Source organism: Geotrypetes seraphini, chromosome 3 (assembly GCF_902459505.1).
Source record: "Geotrypetes seraphini chromosome 3, aGeoSer1.1, whole genome shotgun sequence".
NCBI lineage: Eukaryota > Metazoa > Chordata > Amphibia > Gymnophiona > Dermophiidae > Geotrypetes > Geotrypetes seraphini.
In genome coordinates, this window is record NC_047086.1 from 139,958,384 (window position 1) to 139,984,176 (window position 25,793).

The window sequence follows — 25,793 nt, forward strand, 5'->3', positions numbered from 1 at the left end:
CAGAACTTTACCAACCATAAGTTGCCCCTTCCCGATGCAATTTTGATGGGAAACTTTTCAAAACCTGGACAAAGTGTTGGGCTTTGAAAAGGAGGACATGTCTGGGAAAATCCAGAATCTGGATAACGCTATATCCATCTCTCTGTGCACAGTGTGCTTGCCAGAGACAGGGCACGTCTTTGTCACCAACTTGCCATTGCCTATCAGAGCTTACCGTATGAGAGCAAGTTCTCCAAAGTGTTCTCCAGCTCTCATGATTCGGATTTGTTCTTGACTCCCATTTACCTCTTTGGTAACTTGAACCTGAAGTAAGATAGAGAGGGCATTACAGAAACCTTGTTCAGCAATGGCCTGTTTCAACAGCACTGACTCGTTAATCTGACCAAAGTTAGAACAGGTAGAAGTCATGAGCCAATTATCCAGGATATGACTTGTTACAAAAGAGGATACCTTTTCACAAGTAAATGTTTTTTCATTACATTCATTAACATATTAGGATTCTATCACTGTGAAATTATTTGATCACTCTTTACTTGCAAGGGATGAAATGGTTTCAGGTGAAGAATTACTGAGTCATGAGGATGGCTAACGCACAGTGGAGGACAAGGGCCATAGTTAGATTGGGACATAAACAGTTCAAGAAGATTGAGAGTTAAAGAAGTGATACTGCATGTTACTTTGTTAAAGATACTTAGCTCAAGCTCACCCAAAAGTAGTGTGGACTCAGGAGAAAGAAACTGAAGGCTCTGATGGAAATAAAGTGAAAGTAAGCCAGGGAGCTGTTCAGTACGTAAATTGGACTCCTGGTTTAATGAATCTATTGTTATTTTTGGCACTCTTTCATGCTCCTTATACCATCATCAATCTCCCAGTTGATAGTACTATATTCTCATAACAACATAAGAAGTCAAAATGTGCACAGTACTACAACACAAATTCAATTACAAAATTATATATTCCAGTTCTTCATAGTACAACAATCAGTCGATTATATAGTGGTGTTTTTGTCTGAAAATACAATGAGATACAGCAAACAAATTTTGAATGCTGGATCCTATTAAGTATTGAATATAGCATTACCGGCCAGATTGTTGCCAAGAGATTGTCGATAACATAATGAGCATGAATGAGTGCAAAAAATAACAGCAGTTTCATTAATATAGTTAATTAAACTGGGAGACCAATTTATTTACACAGGTTTTAACTAAACTGTAGTAGAGCTTCTTACCGTGGGCCATTGAGGTAAATGCTCCGACACTCATAGGAATTGAGTGCGCGTCAGTGTAGATAGCATAGTTGGTTTTAAGAAAGGTTTGGAAAATTTCCTGGAAGAAAAGTCCATAGTCTGTTATTGAGAAGACATGGGGAAGCCACTGCTTACCCTGGATCGGTAGCATGGAATGTTACTAATCTTTGGGCTTTTGCCAGATACTAGTAACCTGGATTGGCCACTGTGAGGACAGGCTACTGGGCTTGATGGACCATTAGTCTGACCCAGAGGACATGATTTGAGGTTGAGGGGTGGTAGACTCAGGAGTAATGTTAGGAAATTCTTCTTTACGGAGAGGGTGGTTGATGCCTAGAATGTGCTCCCAAGAGAGGTGATGGAGAGGAACACAGTGACAAATTTTAAAAAAGCATAGGATGAACACAGAGGATCTCGAATCAGAAAATAATGGTATATGTTAAAGAACTAAGGCCAGTACTGGGCAGACATGCATGGTCTGTATCCATATATGGCTGTTTGGTTGAGGATTGGCTGGGGAGGGCTTTGACAGTTGGGAAGGTTTAGATGGGCTGGAATGAGCTTTGATGGAGAATTCAGTAGATGGAACCTAAGCACAGTACCGGGCAGAGCTTTGGGTTCTGACCCAGAAATAGCTAAGAAGGAAATTTTAAATTAAATCAGTAATTTAAAGAGAGGGTAAGGTTGGGCAGACTGGATGGATCAAAACAGGTCTTTACCTGCCGTCATCTACTATGTTACTTATATTTTTATACATAAAATATAAGGGACTACGTATTACACATAAATTAAATTTGTCAGAGCATTTACCTTACTGGCCATGGTTTAGTACAAGGAGCCCTTACTGAACATTTCCCTGACTCATGTTTACATTCTTTTTATGAGAGCATTCACACCCTTTCTTCTGAGTCCACGCATTTTTTTTGGTGGGTGAGCATGAGTTAAGTATCAGCATTTGATCTGTTCCCCCACAACTGAGGGGTCTTTAGGTTTGCAATTGATTTCTACTTTGTTAGAAATGGCAGGTAAATTACAGAAGTCTAGTCTGAGTTTGATATGTGTCTCTCTGGACACTGCTGAACAGATACCCACCTCTCCTTTCAGGATAATGAAAAATGATTTCCCCTCATCTCCTTCTTGGACTATTATATCCCCTGGATGAAACTTGCACTGTATTGGACAGAGAACAACCTAGTTAATGCTTTTCCAAGAAAGAGATATTTCATTATTTAAAACTGTAAATCTCATAGGTCATAGCCTAAATTAGAAATGGTAGAAAAATCCAGCATTATGATCTGCACATTTCTGCTGTTTTGTTTTAACTCAGTGACTTATTACCTCACTCATATTGGTACAATAAAAAGAGTAGAACATTCAATGGGTTCTTTTTTTTTTTTTTAATTGGTGATCAAAACAGGAGATCAGCTGAAGGGAAGTAACCAAAAATGAGTCTATTGTTCCAGAGACACAGTACACATACAAAGACCCAACACAGGTCATAGTTTGCTCACGCAAGGACTACATCAAAGGATTAGCAAAACCAGGTGGTGTTCAAAAACAGCATCACCAGCCAGATTAAAACATTACTTGAGCAAAAGATTACCGTGCGCCACAGTCAAACTCAGCAACTTAGCCTGAGTCAGGTCTTTGTATGTATACTGGTGTCTCTGGAACAATAAACTGATTTTTAGAAGCAAGATCCCTTCGGCACTCCAGTATTCACCCTCTTACATTGAGAAAAATGGCCATTTAACCCTACCTTCTTTCTTCAGTTAAACAACCAGTTCCTAATCCACAACATAATATTGCCTCTTATCTAATGGCTTTTTAATTTTCTCAGGAGTCTCGCTTGTCATAAGTTTTCTGAAAATCTAGATACACTATGTCAACCGGCTCATCCTTATCCACATGTTTATTCACACCTTCAGAGAAATGTAGCATATCGCTGAGGCAAGATGTCCCTTGGCTGGATCCATGTTGACTCTGTCCTATTAAACCATGTTTGTTTATGTGTTCTGTAATTTTATACCTTATAATACTTTATATCATTTTACCTGGTGCTGACATCAAGCTTACCAGTACATAATTTCCTGAATCACCCCTAAATCCCAAGTTAAAAATTGGCATTACATTGGCTAGCCTCCAATCTTCAGGTACCCGCTAAAGAATCATTGAGTTTGCTTCACAAGTGTTATTTCATTTTAACAGATCTCCAATCCATATATTACAGTGGTCTCAAACTCGCGGCCCGCCAGGTACTATTTTGAGGCCCTCGGTATGTTTATCATAATCACAAAAGTAAAATAAAACAGTTTCTTGATCATATGTCTCTGTAGCTATAAATTATAATATTATTATTAAGACTTAGCCAAAAGGAAAGATTTATAAACTATAAAGAGTTTTACCTCATGCAAAATTGTCATTTCTTTAATAAGACATTAACTATTTTTTCTGAGGCCCTCCAAGTACCTACAAATCCAAAATGTGGCCCTGCAAAGGATTTGACTTTGAGACCACTGATATACTACTATCTATCTATTCAGTTGTGTCCAACCTTTACTCTGTAGGCTAGTCCTCGCCATGCGTTCCTGTTACCTACGGCTTCTTTCAATTGCGTGGTGTTCATTCCCATGTCATTCTTGATGGTATGCAGCCAAATGGCCTTTGGTCTCCCCTGCTTCCTTTACCGCTGACCATTCCAATTAGCATCTCCTTTTCTAGTGTATTCACCCTCATCACATGTCCAAAATAGGTCAGTTTCTGTCTGGGTTATTTTTTCATTTTAACATATCTCTAATCCATATATTATTGATTAATTATCCTATGTTCTTAAGAAAAATAAAGTATGATATGATGCCAGAGATCAAAATACCACTATCTCCTAAATAAGGAGAAAGCAATAATGTATACAGCATGCATCAATGAGTAAATCACATTTCATACCTCCTCCATGGAATCAATGATCCTAGATAGCTGGGTATCTGATAGGCCATTCAGTGTATGAGCTCTGAAAGAAGAGTGAGAAAATGGAAAGGAGAAAAGAATAACAAGAAAGGATACTGATGCAAGAGTAGTGAGTTAAATTCTACTAGTGAAATACTAAACCAATTAACATTACAGCAAACTATGGCCCAAAGAACTTGAATTCTATAAGGGGTCCTTTTATTAAGGCGCGCTAACAGATTTAGCGCACGTTAAATGCTAAGGCGCCCATAGAATATAATGGATGCCTTAGCATTTAGCACACGCTAATCTTTAGCGTGCGCTAAATCGGTTAGCGCGCCTTAATTAAAAGACCCCTGCATTAGCAATCAATAATATGTATAGAAAACATCATACAGCTGTAAAGAAAGGGTAGCCACTACAAACAAACTCAACAATATGTCCAAAGAAAATGTGGAAAAAAAGAGACCTCAGAACACTTAGGGCTCCTTTTACTAAGGTACGCTAGCGGTTTTAGCGCATGCTACAATATTGCACGCGCTAAACGCTAATGCCTCCATAGAGCTTGCATTAGTATTTTTCATTTAGCGCATGGTTAGGGCGCGCTAAAAACGCTAGCGCACCTTAGTAAAAGGAGCCCTTAGTTCCAACGAATTCAGTCCAACAGTCCTGTTCAGGGGATTTAACAAAAAATCATAGGTGTCTAAAGAAACGCCACTCAAAAAGCATATAAAAACATAACAAAAAAATGGCAATGCACTGGGAAGTTTTGAAATTCAAATCCAGACCGGTTTCAAGAGAACACTCCTCAACTTTTCAGCTTCTTCAATCCTCCCAGCCCGACAGCGGCCCTGTTTCGCAAGAGTTATTTCAAGGGCATCTTCATACATCCGGTCACACATGGAAAAAATATCAAAACAAGAAGAAATTCCAGCAAAAAGGAGTCTCCGGTGAGTCCTTTTCTAGACATATGGTGGTTTGCCATTTGAAAATAGACATTTTCTTACTGCTGACATTAGTTGTTTTTGTTTTTACCATCTACAGCAGGGATGTCAAAGTCCCTCCTCGTGGGCCGCAATCCAGTCAGGCTTTCAGGATTTCCCCAATGAATATGCATGAGATCCATCAGCATACAATGAAAGCAGTGCACGCAAATAGATCTCATGCATATTCATTGGGGAAATCCTGAAAACCCGACTGGATTGCGGCCCTCGAGGAGGGACTTTGACACCCCTGATCTAAAGTGAAATGGAACAATCTGAGTTTCATCTCTTGTTTATAAATATCATTGTTATTGTTTTATAATTGTAATAGATTGTTTAAAAATCATTTTACAGACTCCTGAGGCAGTCCTTTGGGCCAAAGCACGTACTTGTGGAGTCTTAATAGAATAAAGATATTGAGTACCACCAGGTCACCTTCTCTGTTTTCTTTGAGTATCTGCCTTGATAAGGTACAATCCCCTGTTGCTTTGTAATGTGTTTGGCTGTCTAGAACCATACATCCAGATTTGACTTAGAAGTATGTTTTGAAAATGCCCCTCCACGTGTACAAGTGTTACTTTTGTAATAAAATAATTCATAATGCTTCTTTTCAAAAATAATCAAAAGCCAGTTAAAACAACACCTAGAAAATGGCAGTGTTATAAATTTTTCTTAGATGAATATTAGACGCGGTCCCAATAACACCCGACAAAGTGCTCTGTTTCATCGCTTCTTCAGGGGTGATCAACGATTCACTAAACTAATTTTTTGAAAGCTTTTTTCTTGAAAAGGGGGCTGCGTCTGTTTTTTTCTTTTTCTTTTTTTCTACTTATCCATCGGGCAATTTCACAAACGAGATTCTTTTGGGTTTGATTATGTTAGATGGCATTATGAGACATAGAAGTAGAAATGTTACCCATAGCTGAAGCCTTCTCAAATCTAAATTTCTACTTTGCAGATTACAGTGGAGCCTGTGGAGGGGCCCAAAGTCTCAAGAGATACAGTATCAGGTTATGGAACAGTGGGAAGGAGCAGCCAAATACAGTATCACCACCTCACTCCTTGCACCAGAGTCTATCAGAACTATGCTGCATCACTGATGCACTTTGTTCTCATACTGTGATCAGTAAGTGATATGACATAGCTCTACTCAACACTCAGAGATACTGCACCCTATCTTTGCAAAAAAAAAAAAAAAGTGACTGACCAGAGTATGTGCTGATTTTCATGTTCAAGTCTTGGATTTTTTTTTTTTTAAAATAGGTGGTCCCTTGTTACACTCACTCTTTGAGGAAGCCCAAGATTGCTTGACGTCTCTGCTTATGTTTCTGGGTTACGATGGTTCGATAAGTTTGACGATCAATCTCCCAGAGCTTCACATCAGTGGTGGCTAATAAGAGAGGGAGACCAGACCTGGTTTATTTGTTAAGAAAATTCATGGGATAAAACACTTCCTGCTCCAAACACTTTGAAGGGAATTCTATAAATGGTGCCTCCATTTAAAGCACCATGATACCACATGGTAGAAGCCTATTCTATAAGGCAGCGTTTCTCAAACTGTGTGCCATGGCATAGTGGTGTGACCAGAAGATATTCCGGGTGTGCCACAAGAGATTCCAGAATTTTCATTTATTTTTTTTAAATTCCCTTCATAAGTATACACTAGAATAGATGACATGTACAGTACATCACAAATGCAAGAGTCTGTCAATGTTATGAGCGTCTATGCATAAGCATACAACCGCCCAGACAAGCATAATTCTTTGATGTGGCTGGTCCTGGAAAACTAATGACAAGTGATTTTATTTTTTATGCAGTAGTTATCCTAAATTGAGCAACAAAGCAATCAAGGCTTTGTTACCATTTGGATCACTTTATCTTTGTGAACATGAAATTGCTGATATGCTGTTAGTGATCTGTAACCTATCATTAAAATTGTCTCTAGTACCTGAAGATTGGAGGGTGGCCAATGTTACGCCAATTTTTAAAAAGGGTTCCAGGGGAGATTCGGAAAATTTCAGACTGGTAAGCCTGACATCAGACATGGGCAAAATAATGGAAACAATTATAAAAAATAAAATTGTGGAACATGTAGACAAACATGATTTAATGAGACAGAATCAGCATGAGTTCAGCCAAGGGAGGTCCTGCCTCACCAATATGCTTGACTTCTTTGAAGGTGTGAATAAACATGTGGATAAAGGCGAGACAGTTGATTTAGTGTATCTAGATTTCCAGGAGGCTTTTGATAAAGTTCCTCATGAGAAGCTCCTAAGAAAATTAAAGAGTCATGAGATAGGAGGCAATGTTCAATAGTGGATTATGAACTGGTTATCAGACAGAAAACAGAGGTTAGGGTTGAATGGCCTTTATTCTTCGAGGTGGAGGGTAAATAGTGGTGTGCCACAGGGATCCATGTTGGGACCGTTGCTATTTAATTTATTTATAAATGATCTAGAAATTAGAACTACGAGTGAGGTGATTAAATTTGCAGATGACACTAAACTGTTCAAAGTTGTTAAAACGCATGTGGACTGTGAAAAACTGCAGGAAGACCTTAGGAAATTGGAAGACTAGGCATCCAAATGACAGATGAAATTTAATATGGACAAATGCAAAGTGATGTGAATTGGGAAGAATAATCCAAATCATAGTTACCAGATGCTAGGGACTACCTAGGGGGTCATCGCTCAAGAAAAGGATCTGGGGGTCATCATAGACAATATGCTGAAGCCTTCTGCCCAATGTGCGGCGGCGACCAAGAAGGCAAACAGGATGCTAGGAATTATTAGAAAAGGGATGGTTAACAAGACTCAGAATGTTATAATGGCCCCGTATCACTCAATAGTACTACCTCACCTTGAATATTGCATTCAGTTCTGGGCTCTGTATCTCAAAAAATATATAGTGGCACTAGAAAAAGTTCAAAGAAGAGCAACCAAGATGATAAAGGGGATGATACTCCTCTCGTATAAGGAAAGACTAGAGAGGTAAGGGCTCTTCAACTTGTGAAAGAGACGGCTAAAGGGAGATATGATTAAATCCTACACAATCCTGAGTGGTGTAGAATGGGTACAAGTGGATCGATTTTTTTACTGCATCAGGATTTACAAAGACTAGGGGACACTTGATGAAGTTACAGAATAATACTTTTAAAACCAATAGGAGGAAATATTTTTTCACTCAGAGAATAGTTAAGCTCTGGAACATGTTGCCAGAGGATGTGGTAAGAGTTAATGTAGCTGGTTTAAAAAAAAAGGTTTGGACAAGTTCCTGGAGGAAAAGTCCATAGTCTGTTGTTAAGACAGATATGGGACAGTAGCATGGAATGCTGCTACTATTTGGTTTTTTGCCAGGTACTTATGACTTGGATTGGCCTCCGCAAAGATAGGATATTGGGCTACATGGACCATTGGTCTGACCCAGTAAGGATATTTTTAATACTTTTAACTTGGATTTTCAGCTGACAGAATTTATATTGACAAGAAGAGAATGACTGCAGATGGCGGATGATGAAATGTGTTTGCTTGTTGGGCCATGTTTTGATTTAACTTGCACTCAACAACAGGCACATCCATCGCATTGGTTAGCAATTCTGTTCTATCTACTTTAGTTTCACTGTTGTTACAATGATCCATATAAAGCTTAAAGACTTTAAATAAATAACTCTCAGGTTTAATTTGTTGTTGGTATGGCGTGCCGCAAAAAGCATTTGCTCCATGTAGTGTGAAGGAGCTAAAAAACATTTGAGACAAACTTCTATAAGGGAACCTAGAATTTACACACCTGCAATTACATCAGACTTAGACCTGGAGTGAGTGCATATGCCTAAAAGCACTTCTCCTGCTGTACACAGTGGTGTAGTTTCAAGTGTTCAAGTTTATTTAAAATTTCTTATACCGCCCAATCAAGCCTTCTAGGCAGTGAACAAAAACACCAAAACAATGTGCCAAATAAAATATAATTTACACAGAAACAGAACTACAATTGATAAAGAGAAAGAGAACAAACAAGGGAAAGAATGACAAAGGGAGGGGGAACAGAAGGTAAAATCTTTCTTGAATCTAAGTCGTCCTTAAAAGGACAGTTTAAGTTACAAAAGCATCAAGGAAGAGAAAAGTCTTTAGCTTCACCTTAAAATTGGCAAGAGATGTTTTTTCACGTAAGTAATTTGGAAGGTAATCCGCGGCACCCATACCTCCCCGCCCCTCCCCCGCTCCTTCCCTGTCCCCCACTGCCATATGTGCGCACGCCACTTCCCTTCCCCATACCTCTGTAATATTTCTAGTGGTGAGCGGCAATCCCTAACCCACTGTCGCACCTGTCAACTCTTCTGATGTCACTTCCTGGATCTGCACCTAGGAAGTGATGTCAGAAGAAGAGCCCATGCAGGTGCAACAGCAGCTTGGGGGTTGCTGCTCACGCCAGGAATGTAACAGAGGTACAAGAGAAGGGACGCAGTGTGCACGTACGACAGTGGGGATGGAGCAGAGAGCAGGGGAGGGGCACCACTCTCACCCTCGTTACGCCACTGGCTGCACAGTGATCTTGACATGACACTAACGAAAATCCAGGGAGCTTACCTGTGACTGTAGCTGTGCGTTTGCAGTTATACAGAATTGCTAACTCCCCAAACACATCCCCAGCTGACAATGTCCGTAGAGGCTGCCCATGCTGTGTCACGAATAATTCTCCTTCTGAAAAAGAAGAGCCAAGGCAAATTTCACTTTCTTCTTGCTTCCATTCCTGAGCTTTCTAAAGCTAGGCTCAGCTCTTCCATGAGTCATTCTGGAATGCATTTCGAAGGAAAATTGCTGCCAGTGGCGTAGCAAGGGTGAGAGGTGCCCTCTTCTCCACTTTCCCACCCCCTCCTGCTCCTTCCCTGACCCCTCCTGCTCCATGCACTCCTTCCCTTATCCTGTATCTCTTTAATATTCCTAGTGCGAGCAGCAATTCCAACCTGCTGCTTGCGCCAGAATTGCCTCTTCCTCTGATGTCACTTCCTAGGTGCGGGTCCATGAAGTGACATCAGAGGAAGAGTTGACGCTGGTGCGAGCAGCAGGTTGAGATTGCTGCTCGTGCCGGGAATGTTTAAAGAGGTGTGGGGGAAGGGAAGGGGCGCACGTGCACGCGGTAGTTGGGGTGGGTGGGAAAGGAACCAGGGGGGAGGAGAGGAGGAAAGGTGTCAGCGCCCCCACCAAAATGGTGCCCGAAGCGTGGGTGGTGTGCAGAGAGGGGGAAGGGTGCCAGTGCTCCCACCACAATGGTGCCCAAAGTGGGGGGGGATGCAGAGAGGAGGAAGGGTGTCAGTATCCCTGCCAAGACCACACCCTCTTACTACATCGCTGGTTGCTACACACTCATCTGTATAGTTGTAATATAGTGACAGCAAAAAGCAGAAAGCCTTTCAAGATCATCAAATTCCACCTTAAAAAAGTCAAGGCTCTTGTAGTTATGTGACTTTTCAAAGTATTTGTTCATGTTCCCAATTCAACCTTTTTATTCCTAAGGAATGAGGCATTGTCTCGGTTCTCCTCATTAATGCCCTGATGCTCAAAAGCTTTCAGTGGCAGTAAGAGTTTTTAAAGCACTCTTACTGGCATGGAAAGCTGTCCTGCTGATGCACAAAGGATTCTGCATGGCTGCTACCATTCATCGTAGCAGCCACCAAGAATCCTATGCTAATGCATTAAAAGGAGCGCATTAGTATTATAATGAGCACTTCGTGTAATGCACAGCAAGGAAATGCATTGTTTCCCACGCAAACTTTAATGGCAAGATCTGAGCTTACTTTCCTGTCGGGTATGAGTGCTGATTGGCTCAGGCACTGACAGGAAAGTAAGGCTTGACAGCTCAGACCCACCTGCAAAAAATCCCTCCCTCCCTCCCTCCCATCGATCCCTCCAAAGCCATTCAATGCCACCACACCCTCCCGATAAGCTCCCTAACACCAAAAAACTAGTAATCTGGTGGGAACCTCCCCACCTCCCCCCCTCCCCCCAACGCAGACTCCACATTGTGGCTTCCTCTTCTTTTTTTTGTTATGGGAAATGATACAACATACAATGCTCCAGACTAAATGCCCCTAATATGAATTAAAATATAACTTAAGCATGTATTTCTTTCTGAATACCCTTATCTCCTTACATCTCATTCTTTTTGCATTGCTTATTTCTTTGTGAGGTTATCTTAATTATTTTTGTCTAAAGCAAGACTGTGTTCCTGGGATACAGATAAAATAGATATTCATGATCATTGCCCTCTGAGCCTCCTGTGTGTACCTGCTATGATATACATGGTGTTCCCCTCTGATCCTTCAAGGATGACAGAGTCTCCTTTTCCATACTGGGTCAATGTGAAGCTCTCCACCACTGTGTCAAGTTGCTCCTCTCCCAGACGCTTAAGGACCTCGTTAGCCTGAATGGCTTTCACTATCTGTCTGAATGCACTGCAGAACCCCAGGAAGGAGAAAGAATGAAAGAGAAAATGAAGATCTAGTTTTGGAGTCAGCAAAATTTAGACATATGCTGTGTGAGCACTGAAGCTGGAACTTGGCAGATGTGCCTGGGCTTAGAATATGTATGAAAACTCACTTGAGATTGAAGCACTGTATTATTATAACAACATAATTAAAAGAAACAGGTAGAACCTTTGATTGATGAAAAATTCCACTATAGATAACTCTTCCTCCCATGCTTCAGCCATAGTTTTGAAAAACATAAATAACCTTTATATTTTCCAGTCTTCAAACAGAATGGCAAATGTGGCATGTACTAACCAGAGAAATAAAGACAATATATACCACTATATAATCATCTATTTTTGAATATACTTAATATAGACTTCCTTCCAAAGACTTCAGTGGCACCATCAGAGGCTCAAAAGTTTTCACTGCCTTGTGGCTTTACGTGTCAATTCGTCATTGGTCATAATAAGTATATATATATATATATATATATATATAAATAAAAGCAGTATTTTGGACTAGTATGAAATATATAAGATTTAATCTATTTAAATTATGACTAATGACGAATGTTGTATGCTTTCCTACACCAGCAGCAGCAATTGTAAACTTAAACACAGTTATCGATTGCGGGACCTTGCTGCACCTCTCTGCGCAGATGGATCTGCTCCAGAACAAGGAAGTGACGTTGGAGGGGTGGATCGACAGCCACAGAGAAGTGCAAGAAGGTCCCACGATGACTGAATTTAAAGTTTACTGCTGCTGCTGTTGATTCAGGAAAGCAGCAGTTGCAGAGTAGGGTGGGAGGTTCCGGACTCAGTGTGCCAGCTGTGCAGCCCCTTAGAGCGGGCTCCCGGGGCAGACCGCACCTCCCGCCCCACCCTTCGTACGCCACTGTGTATACTTTGGAAGAAAGGTATGAAAGAGGAAATATGAGTGAGAATTTAAATAACTCTGTGGCATAAATGCATGGGAGGAAGGCCTCTTCCAGTTGAAAGGAAGGTCTAGAATGAGAATTCATAGGATAAAGATAAAGTAAAAAAGACTCAGGTGTAATCTCAGGAAACATTTTTTTAATGGAAAGGGTAGAAGAAGCATGGAGCAACTTCCCAGGAAAGGTAAAGACAAAGATGATGTTTGAATACAAGAAAGTATTGGACAAACAGAGGATTTCTGAGGGAAAGGAAAGAATTTGAAATCCTAACAGCTAGAGTGGATGGGCAAAGTAGATAAGCTGTATGATCATTATCTGTTGTCATTGTCCTTCATTTCTATATTTAGAACAGAAGCAGTAGAACTACTTTTGATTGCATTTAATTGTCCAATGCCATAACAGTTTATGCCCTAAAAGGCAGAAATCTCTTATTTCACCCATAAATCTTCTTCCAAAGACTTACCAAGAGGATTTTGGAAATCTTGGCACTTCTGTGTCTATGATATTTGGAAGAGGTTCAGGGACAATTTGTTGTCCCCTGCTTTTCCTTACCATATCATCTTCATGAGTAGGTCTATGCTTTTGTGCTCCACCTAAGAGTATTGAAGAAGAAAAACCATGAAGAAAGATTTAAATAAGCAGAAAGATTGTGAGAGAATCAGTTGGACTGTTAGATCATCAAGGAGTGAAAGGAGCATTCAGAGAGGACAAGGACATAGTGGAGACTAAATTAATTTTTTTTCAGTCTTTATTGAGGAGGATTCAGGGGAAATACCTGTGCCAGAAATGATAGGTAAGAGTATTAAGGAGGAGGAGGAGGAACTGAAACTAGAGAATGACACGGTAACAAATTTCCTATCCCCGCAAATAACCACGGGAAATAATCCCGTGTCATTCTTTAGCGTCTATCTCAACCTCAATCCTTCTACACCAGCATTCTTCAATGCAAGGCTTGAGGGTCAATAGTATGCCCATTCATACACTGATTCTTCCCTCTCTCCTTAAAGAATGAAATGGGAATAGTTTCCTGTGGTTATCTGTGGGGATGGAAACAGTGATGAATTCTGTCACCGTGTCATTCTTTAACTGAAACAAATCTTGATAAACCTGGAAGATGGTATAAGATAAATCACATGGATTGGATAGTATACACCCCAGGTTATTGAAAGATTCTGCTATTGGCAATCTGTAATCTGTCATGTCCATGGTACCTAAAAACTAGAAAGTGGTCAATGTAAAACCAATTTTTAAAAAGGATTCCAGGGATGATCCGGGAAGCTACAGACTCATAAGCCTTATGTCAGTGCCAGGCAAAAAGTTAGAAATGATTATAAAGAACAAAATTACTGAACACATATACAAACGTCTTAATGGAACAGCATGGATTCAACCTAAGGAACTCTTGCCTTGGCAATCAACTGCATATTTTTGAAGGTATGAATAAACATGTGAGTCAGTTGATGTAGTGTATGGAGATTTTTAGAACTTTGTGATAAAGTTCTTCATGAAATGTTTAATGGACAATTGGTCTAGAAATATACAATGGCTGATGAGTTAGTTGGTCTACTCTAAAAAACAATTGTTCTAATAGTACAATTGGTCTAATGGCTCATTGGCTCAGTAGGATCTAAACAAAAGAGTAGACAGGAAAATTATGCAAAAATCTGTGTAATTTTGTAAAAAAAAAACTACAGCAAGATTCAGGTCTCAGTCCTTTTAATTTTCATAAATTTAAAATTAGCACATGAACTTAGGGCTCCTTTTACAAAGGCGCACTAGCGGGGTTAACGCATGCGACTTTTCATCACGCAATAACCCCCGCACTGGCCAAAAACTACCGCCTGCTCAAGAGGAGGCGGTAATACTAGCGCGTCTGGCAGATTAGCGCGCACTATTACGCGTGTTAAACCGCTAGCGTGCCTTTGTAAAAGGAGCCCTTAATGGAAGAAATTAATTTTATGAACTTACCTATATATCTCCCCTCCCCTTTTACAAAACTGCTCATAGAAATTCTATGACCGTCAGAGCAGCGCAGTACATTTAGCGCACCGGCCGGCGATATAAACCTCTTGCACTGTTTTGTAAAAGGGGGGGGGGGGGATATGAGCTAATAAAGTTAATATGTGAAAATTAAAAAGCATAAAAGTTTGTCAATGTTGTTCTAAAAGCACAGATTGGAGGCAGTGCCATGTAGGGTTAATGACTTGTTTAGATTAAAGCATGTGGCTTACTCTCATTATTGACTTTAAAAAAAGTAATTTTTACACAAATTGTCCATCAGGCACATTAACGTTTAGATTAATTATCTCTTTGGATGAATTAATCTTTAGACAAATTATATCTAGACCAATTGTCGTTAAATCAATTGACTATTAGACAAACTGTCATTAGCCAAATTGTAGCAAACCCATGAAAACTCTTGAGAGTGGGCATCCATCCTGCCAATTTCAGTGGAACTTGTGAGGGGTCCTCTGCAGCAGCCATTCAGCTGATCACAGCAGGGGAATTTCCTTGCCAGGATCGGCTCAATTGCCGCATCTATTTGGAATGTAGACCAGTATTTTGCTGGCCTACATTTTAGGCATCTGTCATGGCCTTAGAGAGATGAGGAGTGGTGAGGGCGGGATTTGGGCGGGATGTGGGCTGATCTAAACTTAGTTGTACTGCAAGTATAACCGAAGTTTAACAAGGCTACCTGACTGCTTAAGCTCGCCCAAGCCCACTTCTGGGTGAAACCACGCCCAAGCCCAGCCTTGAGCGAGCTTAAGTGTCCTGACATGTCTCCCTTGACCATGACAAACACCTACAGTGTAGGTGTCCTTTCGTTTTTTTTAAAATGTGCTACCCAATTGGCTGTTAGAGAGTGGTAGGACGCCTACCACTGCTTACAATCGGGACACTTGTTTACAGAATCAGCCCCCAGTTTTCTCCTTTAAACTAGAGAATGACACGGTGACAAAATTCATCACTGTTCCCGTCCCCGCGGATAACCGCGGGAAATAATCCCATGTTATTTTCTAGTGTCTATTTCAACCTCAGTCCTTCTACACCAGCATTCTTCAAAGCAAAGCTTGTGGGTCAGTGGTTGTGGCCATTCATACTTTGATTCTTCCCTCTCTCTTTAAAGAATGACATGAAGATGGTTTCCCGCGGTTATCTGCGGGGACGGAAACGGTGATGAATTTTGTCACCGTGTCATTCTCTACTTTAAACTCTAGTTTTTGAGATACAGAACATGTGCCATATACCACTCTTCTCTCTGCTCACCCAATTAAAAAATCAGGATATTTTAATGTAGTGTTTAAATTAATAGTTTTTAAGCATGAAGGAAACATATTAAAAACTAAAAGAAAAGTGTACAACATGAAAATCTATTTATTTCATATCAAAAGCATAAGATTATGATACAAACTTTCCAGTCCTTCGACACATAAGAAGCTCCTTTTGTAAGACTTCTGAGAGTGGGTTCTGCCAGGATAATCCTGCATAAGATTCCAATAATAATCTGCCATTGTGTGTGCATCCCATCTTCCTTGGTATCTAGCTTCTATTGTTTTTGTGTCTTGGTGAAATCTTTCACCTTGCTCTTCACTTATGTCACCAAGGTTCTCTGGAAAGCATTCTAATTGACTATGCAGATAATGGACTTAAACACTTATGTTACAGCCAAGCCTGTTGAAATGAAAGAGCATATCTACTAATTGTTGCCAAGAAAGTTTTTCATAAGAACAAATGAAGACCAGGCACATGATTCAATTTCATTCATTGATGCTATGAAATGTGGGTCATTTATAAGTTGTCTGATCTGTGGACCATCGAAAATTCCTGCCTTCAGTTTTTCCATGTAAGTCCAGGTAACATATGCGCAATGGGGCTCATAATCGAAACGGAAATACGTCTAAAACCGGCCTAAATTGGCACTTGGACAATCAGAAAAGTTGTCCATGTGCTGATAATCAAACCGGGTTTTAGACGTATCTAAAAATGACTTAGGCCTTTTCAGTGCTGCTGTACGACTAGAGCTAAAAGGGGTGTTTTAGGAGGAGTGGTGAGGGCGGGATTTGGGCGGGACGTGGGCTGATCTAAACTTAGTTGTACTGCAAGTATAACCGAAGTTTAACAAGGCTGCCTGGACAGAACTTGTATGTTGTGACTTAGGCCATGTAAAACCAGGACTAAGTGCCAAAAAGGTATCCAAAGTGACCAGATACAAAGTACAGACCCCCACACACTGCCCCAGTGATCACTGACCCCTCCCCCCAACATCATACAAATCGGAATACAAACGTACATACCTGTCTCCAGAACATCAGCACCTGGCATAGCAAAGCCAAGTAGAGCAGCACAGAGGTGGCTTAAGTAGTGTGGGGGTGGGTTTGTGAACCACAGAGAGGAGGACCCAAGCCCATAAGCAACTCTAACCACTGCATTTATGGTGGAACATGTGCACCCCTCAAACTCCCCCAAACCTTACTGTACTGCCATATAGGTGCCACCTGCAGTTGTGAGGACTATTGGGGTGGTAGACAGGTGGGTCTAGTAGGTTTTAGGGGTGTTTTGGGGGGCTCACAATGACCTATAAGGGAGTTATGGTGAGATGTATATGTGGCACTCTTTTGTGAAATTCTCAGCAGTGCCCTACTACTCTGTTGCAATGTCTAGGTGTCCATTCCATTACTTTGCTGGCCCCTCCCACGTCCAAAAGGTCCTTTTCTAGGCGTTTTTGACTTGGATAAATTTTTGAACGAGAATGGGGTATAAAGATAGACGACTTTGCAGTCTGGGTGATCAGACAGCTATACGTACAGTTAGACAACTCAAAAAACAAAATATTTTGGACGTTTTTTTGAGAATGGACTTTAGACACTGCCGACTCTGGGCGACTAGCGACTTAGACCCAAAAAGGATTTAGACATTTCTTTCGATTATGCCCCTCCACGTATTCAATGCACAAACTGTCTTTATTCAAAGCCTTTATAAATTGATTCATCAGGCCTAGCTTTATACATAGTGGTGGCAGTGTAATTCTATCGTGTGCTACCAAAGGTTCATTGATTACATTTTGTCCTCCAACCATTCCTTTGGAAGCCAATCTTTTTTGCCCAATGTTCATGTTTTGCTCTACTATTCCAAAGGATTAAAAAGAAAGAATACTTTGTGTAGCCAATTTGTTGACCAAGAAAATTAACCAAGTCTACACAAAGCACCCATTGATGTTCTTGGTAATTTTTCTTTTCCAAGACTAAAGAGAAGGCCTTCTACTCTTCTTTCATCCTGGTGGAGTGACTGATTGGAATAGAACCATATTTTTTGCCGTTATTTAAAAGAACACATTTCAAACTACGCTTTGAACTGTCAATGAAAAGACACCACTCACTTGGGTTATATTCTGAAAGAGCCATTTTCTTTAGAAGGTTTCCAATGTCATTGCAGAATACTAAATTGTTGTCTTCGTAAAAAATGGCAGCAAGTCCTTTTCTCTCCTTTGATAAAATGTAATTTTCATTCCAGGCTGAAGTACATTCTTTTCCTTTAGTTTAGAGGCAAGCAATTCAGAAGACTCCTTGGAAAGATTTACCGGTAAGTCCCTGATCAGATCACTCAATTCATTCTCGTCAAAACATTCACTATGTGAAGTTGTTTGGGAATCATTATCACTGCCCCCACTTTCTTTACCTTGTGCGATATCAAACATGCAAGACTCATCATCTGAGCACTGTAGTAGTTCATGGAAAGGTAGAATGGATACAAGATCCGAATGCGAAACAGGTCTCCTGGCTGAAGGTAGATCAGGGTAAGACCACTTGTTACGATTATTTCAATTGATGCCTATGATATTAATAATACAAAAATAAGTCATCGAAGTGCTTTTTTAGTTCCCTTCAAACCATTGGTACTCCAAATTTTAGGCAGCTTCTGTTTCCACTGGCGCAAATGTTCCATACAAGTTTTGCATACAATATGAGGAGCCCATGGCTTATCTTGATCTCCAAGCTTGACACCAAAATACCCTACATCAGCGGTCTCAAACATGCGGCCCCCCAGGGACTATTTTGCGGCCCGCGATCTGTCCTCTCCACTTCACAAGTTTTCTGATTGTGAAGAGGACACTCGCGTACAGACCGCGACTGTTGTAATTGGACTTGCAGAAGTCTCTCTGGAGGGAATGTTGGCAAATGGCTCGCGGCTTGCCTAAAGCAGGGGTCCCCAATCTGCTTCCCTTTCCATCTCACTGCCCTCCTCCAAGCCACCGCAATCAGTGAACAGGCCAGCGCCGAGGTCTTAGCTCTCCCTGCTTATTCTCTCCATCGTTAGAATTGACGTTTAGTGGCGAGAATTGGTCGGCCCCGCACTGGGGAAGATAAGCAGGGAGAACTAAGACCTCGGCGCTGGCCTGTTCCCCGATTGCGGTGGTGGCGGCCTGTTCCCCAATGGTGATGGCTTGGGGGAGGGCAGGAAGAAATAAAGAAAGAAAGGGGTGGATAGGGAGACAGAAAGAAAGAAGGGAGACAGGACACAGACAGAAAGGGGCATGGAGAGAGAAAGACAGAAAGAAAGGGCGGGCAAGGAGAAAGAAAAAAGAAAGAAAGGGGGCACGGAGAGAGAGAGAGAAAGAAAGAAGGGGGCAGGGTGAAAGAAATAAAAAGTTGGGGGAGGGAAGGAGACAGATGCCAGACCAGGGGAAAGGAAGGAAGGAAGGAGGGAGGGAGAAAAAGGAAAGAAAGAGATGTCAAACCATGGACATAGAAAAAATAGGGTACTTGGAGGGCCGCATTTCTTTAATAAGACATTAACTATTTTTTCTGCGGCCCTCCAAGTACCTACAAATCCAAAATGTGGCCCTGCAAAGGGTTTGAGTTTGAGACCACTGACCTACATATACTCTATTTACAAACTTAGAAATAGGTTTCCTACTTGCTTTCAGTGTGTACTCCCCACAAATATAGCAAAATACATTGGGATGATTCAAGCAACTCCATCTTGAAGAAGCCGTAACCTCTACAGTGTTCGATCTGCAAAAATGAAATGAGTGGGAATATACACACACTTCCTATACAATCATAACTATTATACAGTTAAGTTACTTACCTTTTACAATCCAATGTTTTAGATGTAAAACTACATTTGGAAATATGTAAACACTCTCACTATATCTGCTAACTTGTATGCAAAAACAAAAACCAGGTAACAGAAGACAAAGTTGAAAAACCCATTAGAATTTAAATCTATGTGCAACTGTTTTAAACAGATCAGGTTGAGAAATGCAAATTTATGTAGTCTAAGGAAACCATATTGACCATCTAAATTTTTTTTCACATATTTATGTAATACAGCTCCCCCTCCCGATTCACGGTTTCCCCACTCGCGAATTTGGTTATTCGCAATTTTTTTGCCCCTTGTTTTTTAATGCAGAAACGCTGCCCCAAGACTACAACAGGAACTCACGGCAGCCATTTTGATGATGGCTCTGCATGAGGCAGGAGCGTAGGAAGATTGCTCCTGCCCCGTGTCACCTCTAGCCCACCAGGTAAGGTCAAGGACGCAGGAGGGAGGCAGGGGTGGATCAGAGCCAGCCCCATAAAATTATTCACGGTTTTCCCTATTCGCGGGCCGGCTCTGCCCCTAACCCCTGCGAATATTGAGGGTTTGCTGTATAACAGAACAAAAGTGATTTTGTCATTTGAGCTTTACATTTGTATGCCAGTGTGCACTTCAGGAAAGGAAGTAGACGAGTAGTTGTGAAGCAAAGGTCATTATACACACAAAAAATGTGGGTAATTTAAATACATAAATTTCCAATTCAAAAAAGAAAGCTTGTTATGACATCCCTATTCTGCAGAAGAGAACTTTTAAATAGAGGGGGAAAAATTAATAAATTCAACCATATCTGAGAAACTAGATCTGATGTGGTCTATCCAATGCAATTTTCTGAATCAGCGCCCCAAATAACCCCAGGAACAAATCAAAAAACCCAAGGTACCATGAAAAGAAATGGTTTTTTTGTTGGCTTGTGTAATAATACACTCCTTCCCTTGTTTAAAAGACTGAAAACCCACCTTTATGTTATAGCCTTCAATTAATAACCCTATTTCCCACTGTTCAGCACCCGAGCCAGCATATTAACTATCCCTCCTAACTGTATCCCCTACCTTATTTGTCTGTCTTGTCTGTTTAGATAGTCCCTGCTCAAATGAGCTTACAATCTCCTTCGTGACTCTGTACAGCGCTGTGTACGTCTGGTAGTGCTTTAGAAATAATTAATAGTAGTAGTAGTAGTAGTACTAAGCTGGCTAAATACTAATATTCAGCACAAGATGGCTGCTGAGTATTAGTGCTCAGTGGCTATTGGCTAGCCAGCTATGTTAGGTGACTTAGCTAGGAATCTGTGAAATTTAAAATGCTAGAGCTAGCAATTAAATTGGGCTGCTTAAATAGCTGGTCTATCTTTGGTACCTATAAATTTAGCCAACTAGTTCTTAATATCCATTTAGCTGGCTAAGTTTCTAGCGGCTAAAAATAGACCAGATATTCAATATCAGTCACCGGAAATGGCCCAGCATTGAATATCTGGGCTCAGGGTCTACTGCAGGAGTCAGCCTGGCTAACTCCTACTGCCTGAATATCAGGCCCGTAGTCTTCATTACTCACACATTTGCTGTTGGTTGTTAATGAGTTGCATGCTCTGCAAATATTGCTTCTCCAACTGCAAGCGAGCCTGACGTACCTGGCTATCCATCCCCTAAAAATACAGAATGAAAAAAGCATTTCAGTTATGGCAGTATCTTCTTGACATTTCAGTTTTATCTCTACTGCTACTACTACTGCTATTATTAATAATTTCTATAGCGCTACTAGGCATACATATATGCAAGTACTATTTCTGTCCCTAGTGAGCTTACAGTCTAAGTTTTGTACCTGGGGCAATGGAGTGCCAAGTGACCTGCCCAAGGTCACAAGGAGGCGACAGTAGGTGCTCTTGAGTATGGCCAAATACATAAAAACTCATACACTTCTCCCTCCGTATTCGTGGGGGATGCAGGCGGACCATAGGCACGAATAGGGAAAAAATGCGAATAACTTTTTAAATGTTATTCGCGTTTTTTTAGAAAAAGCCTTCTGTTTTTATTATTGGAACTGCAAATAACTTTTCTACAGCGATTTCTGGGCAGGCAACCAGTGATTTCAGGGCAGGCAAGCAGCAATTTCTGAGCAGCAACCAGCGATTTCAGGGCAGGCAACCAGCGATTTCTGGGCAGGCATACTGGGAAGAAGCCTTTCTCTCTATGGTTGCTGGGAAAGCAGTGTTTTTCTCAGTGCACACTGGGAAGCATGGAAGCAGCGAATTTATGGAAGAAAGCATGGTAGCAGCGATTTTTAGAGTGAATGGTAAGCGAAACACTTTTTTATCAGTACAGTAAAAGAAAAAAGAACTTTAACGATGATGTAATTTTGGGGGGCAGAGTCAGCTTCCGAATAATCACGAATAAGCGAATCCGCAGATACGGAAACTGTGGATACGGAGGGAGAAGTGTATTCTTATCTACCTCTGAGTGATTCTTGAAGCAGTAAATGTCTCTGAGCAAACCTTGCCCGCAAATAAGCCTGGCGTATAGATTTCATAGGATAGTCCCACTGCAGAAAACTCTGCTCCAACAATTTCACTTATAACTTGAATTCAGATAAAGATGAGCACACACAATGTATCCTTAGAAACTGGCTTACTGGGAGATTGAATTTCAACTTATATGGGCAGAAACTTGAAAAATGCAAAAAAAAAAAAAAAAATTGAAGGCCATAGGTTTCTAATATAAAATTGTAAAAAATTTTGAATCATTCTTCCCTATGAGGATATTCAAAAATTAATTTATATCCTGATTGCTAGTAACTTAACTGGCTAAGTCAATATTCAGCAATGGCTGGTTAAGTTAATAGCGGCCAATCATAGGCCTGCTATTTACATGGTCCAATTTGGCCGTTTACAGAATTACCTTTAAAGTGAATATTTTCCGATAGCAAAATTGTACACAGACTTTCCAGAGCCTATAATCCAAACAAAAGCCTGTGCAGACATACTGTATCTATTATTTATTAGTGCAAACACTTTGGATAATTGTTCTCTGAGAAATCCACTTCATCATACAGTACAAATGCCTGATCCTACCCTGTGAGCCAGAAAACACCGAGACTCCATAGAGACCTGTCCAGGTGCACCTTGGACTATAGAAATATCCCAAGGATGATTAAAAAACAAACCAGCAGATGTTAAAGTTTACCATGATCTATATCTATATAATAGGAGGGAACAAAAGATAAATCACAGAGAATGTTCTGGGAACTTATTTCTTGGGTAAACAATACAAATCTTTACAGTGATCATAAATGTTTATAGCAGAGAAATCTCTTGCAATAATGAGGCCTTAGTAATCCAACAGGACCATTCATATTCAGGTATTCCACTGTGGGTAGAAAGTAATGATGGCTGTCATTCCAAGAGTGGCCCCTGTCAGTCAATGACTGGCAATGAGAGTTTGACTCAGAGGACAAGCATGTAAAGCAGCTATTTTTTTGAATTAAAAATATTAGTGCATGAGCACTTACTGATGCCTGTTTTATAGCCAGTAAGGACTCACAAAGTTTGGGGTTATTATATGGCTCCAGAAAATGGAGGACAGATTGAGACATCTGGGTTTTACTTCCATTGCTTTCAATGGAAGTAAAACCTGGATGTATCAATCCGTCCTCCTTTTTCTGGAGCCATTTGATAACCTTATCACAAGTGAATCCTACACTAATCAGTTAACACTCAGCAATGCATATGTGCTAATCATTGAGCACAGAAACAACCACTCTCTGCAACCAGACACTCCTTCTGTGCAATAAAAGATAAAATATTTTTTAATGTGGGGAATTACAGACTGGTGAGTCTGACTTCAGTTCCGGGGAAGATGGCGGAAGCGCTGATAAAAGACAGCATCGACGAGCATCTAGAAAAGAATAAACTGGTGAAAACAAGCCGACATGGCTTCTGCAAGGGAAGATCGTGCCTAATGAACTTATTGCACTTCTTCGAAGGAATTAACAAACAAATGGACAAAGGGGACCCCATAGACATCATATACTTAGACTTCCAAAAAAGCCTTTGATAAGGTACCCCATGAACGCCTACTACGGAAACTGAAGAACCTTGGGGTGGAAGGACAAGTACATAGATGGATCAAAAATTGGTTGGCGGGTAGGAAGCAAAGGGTAGGAGTGAAGGGCCACTACTCTGACTTGAGGAGGGTCACGAGAGGTGTTCCGCAGGGGTCGGTACTCGGACCGCTGCTGTTCAATGTATTTATAAATGATCTAGAAATAGAGACGAAGTGTGAAGTAATAAAATTTGCAGACGACACCAAACTATTTAATAGAGTTGGGACCAAAGAGGACTGTGAGGATTTGCAAAGGGACCTGAACACACTGGAAGAGTGGGCGATGAAATGGCAGATGAAGTTTACTGTAGAGAAATGTAAAGTCTTGCATGTAGGAAATGGAAACCCTATATGATGGGAGGGCTGGTAATGGGTGAAAGTATCCTAGAAAAGGACCTGGGGGTGATGGTGGACAGGACAATGAAACTGTCGGCACAGTGCGCAGTGGCCTCTAAAAAGGCGAATAGAATGCTAGGTATTATCAAGAAAAGCATTACAACCAGAACAAAAGAAGTTATCCTGCCGTTGTATCGGGCGATGGTACGCCCACATCTGGAGTACTGCGTCTAATATTAGTCACCGTACCTTAGGAAGGATATGGCGATACTCGAGAGGGTTCAGAAAAGAGCAACGCGATTGATAAAAGGTACAGAAAATCTTTCATATGCTGAAAGATTAGAGAAACTCGGGCTCTTTTCCCTGGAAAAGAGGAGGCTTAGAGGGGATATGATAGAGACTTACAAGATCATGAAGGACATAGAGAAAGTGGAGAGGGAGAGATTCTTCAAACTTTCTAAAACTACAAGAACGAGAGGGCATTCAGAAAAATTGAGAGGGGAAAGATTCAGAACCAATGCTTGGAAGATCTTCTTCACCCAAAGGGTGGTGGACACCTGGAATGCGCTTCCAGAGGGTGTGATAGGACAGAGTACGGTATTGGGGTTCAAGAAGGGATTGGATGATCTCCTGAAGAAAAAGGGGATAAAAGGGTATAGATAGAGGATTATTATACAGGTCCTGGACCTGATGGGCCACCACGTGAGCGGACTGCTGGGCATGATGGACCTCTGGTCTGACATAGCAGAGGCACTGCTTATGTTCTTACACACACAGATTTGAAAATTACTACAGGATGCCTGAGCACGACCTGCAGTAAGCCATTTTAAATTTTGACAAGTGCATATTAGTGCTTACCACCAGTGATGTAGCAAGGGTGGGTAGCACCCCTTCCCTGCCCTCTTCTCCGCCCCATCCCCACCACTCCTGCCACGCAAGCGAGCCCCTTCCCTTCCCCAGTGGGAGTGGAAAGGAGCAAGGGGCAGAGAGGAGGAGGAGTGCCAGCATCCCTACCAAGACATCACCTGAGGCAGACCGCCCCCCCTTACTATTACACTGCTTACCACAACTTACTAAAAGAGTCCCTTTGAGTCTTATTTACATATAATATATTCTAAATTATATTAAAAATGGTGCTATTTTTGGTGCTTATAAGTTAATGCTATTCCTTTCCTATTTTTTTTTTATTTATTTAAGAATGCTTGTCCTGCCACAATTCTAAAAGTCAAAGCGGTTTACAATCTAATGTAAAACAGATTGAAAGAAACTCTATAAAGTTAATCACAAAAGTAAAGACAAAACAAAAAACCCACAAAAAAAATCATAAAAAATAAATAAAAAGAGGACGGATCGCGTGCCCAATTCAGGGTTCTATAGAGTCATCTCCCTCAGATTAAATTAAAGGGCTGCTGAAAATAATAAGTCTTCAATGCTATCTTGAAGGCTGTGAAAGTTGAGATGCTCAAGATAAACTGGGATAAGGCTACTGACCCTCAAATTTTATATTTGGCACCCCCCAAAAATTAATACAGATTAGAAGGGCACTTAACATGATTCTATAAAAGGCACTCACCATACAATCATATTTGTAGCACATAAGCGTGACTAACATTTAGGCACACCCATTTAGGCCAATGAAAACCAGGCCTAAATACCTGTGCCAAGTTGGGTGCAGATCGGGCATATTCTACAA

At 40.8% G+C, this 25,793-nt stretch overlaps 1 protein-coding gene across 7 annotated transcripts in view; it reads right to left on the minus strand.

Annotated features, from left to right (window-relative positions):
• LOC117358256 (cGMP-dependent protein kinase 2-like) overlaps window positions 1–25,793 on the minus strand; it is a 98,329-nt gene that overhangs the window by 51,434 nt on the left and 21,102 nt on the right. For 3 of the 7 annotated variants that reach the window (XM_033939958.1, XM_033939961.1, XM_033939957.1), the window contains exons 2-9: window positions 21,222–21,312; window positions 13,036–13,165; window positions 11,454–11,620; window positions 9,756–9,869; window positions 6,457–6,562; window positions 4,190–4,253; window positions 2,339–2,416; window positions 215–303 (exon numbers count right to left, since the gene is read on the minus strand). In XM_033939958.1, the coding sequence (XP_033795849.1) occupies window positions 215–303; window positions 2,339–2,416; window positions 4,190–4,253; window positions 6,457–6,562; window positions 9,756–9,869; window positions 11,454–11,620; window positions 13,036–13,165; window positions 21,222–21,312 (839 nt within the window). Of the gene's footprint in view, window positions 1–214; window positions 304–2,338; window positions 2,417–4,189; window positions 4,254–6,456; window positions 6,563–9,755; window positions 9,870–11,453; window positions 11,621–13,035; window positions 13,166–15,984; window positions 16,107–17,949; window positions 18,402–21,221; window positions 21,313–25,793 lie in introns of those variants that run through there. The other 4 variants (XM_033939964.1, XM_033939963.1, XM_033939960.1 and 1 more) reach the window with 4 other exon arrangements.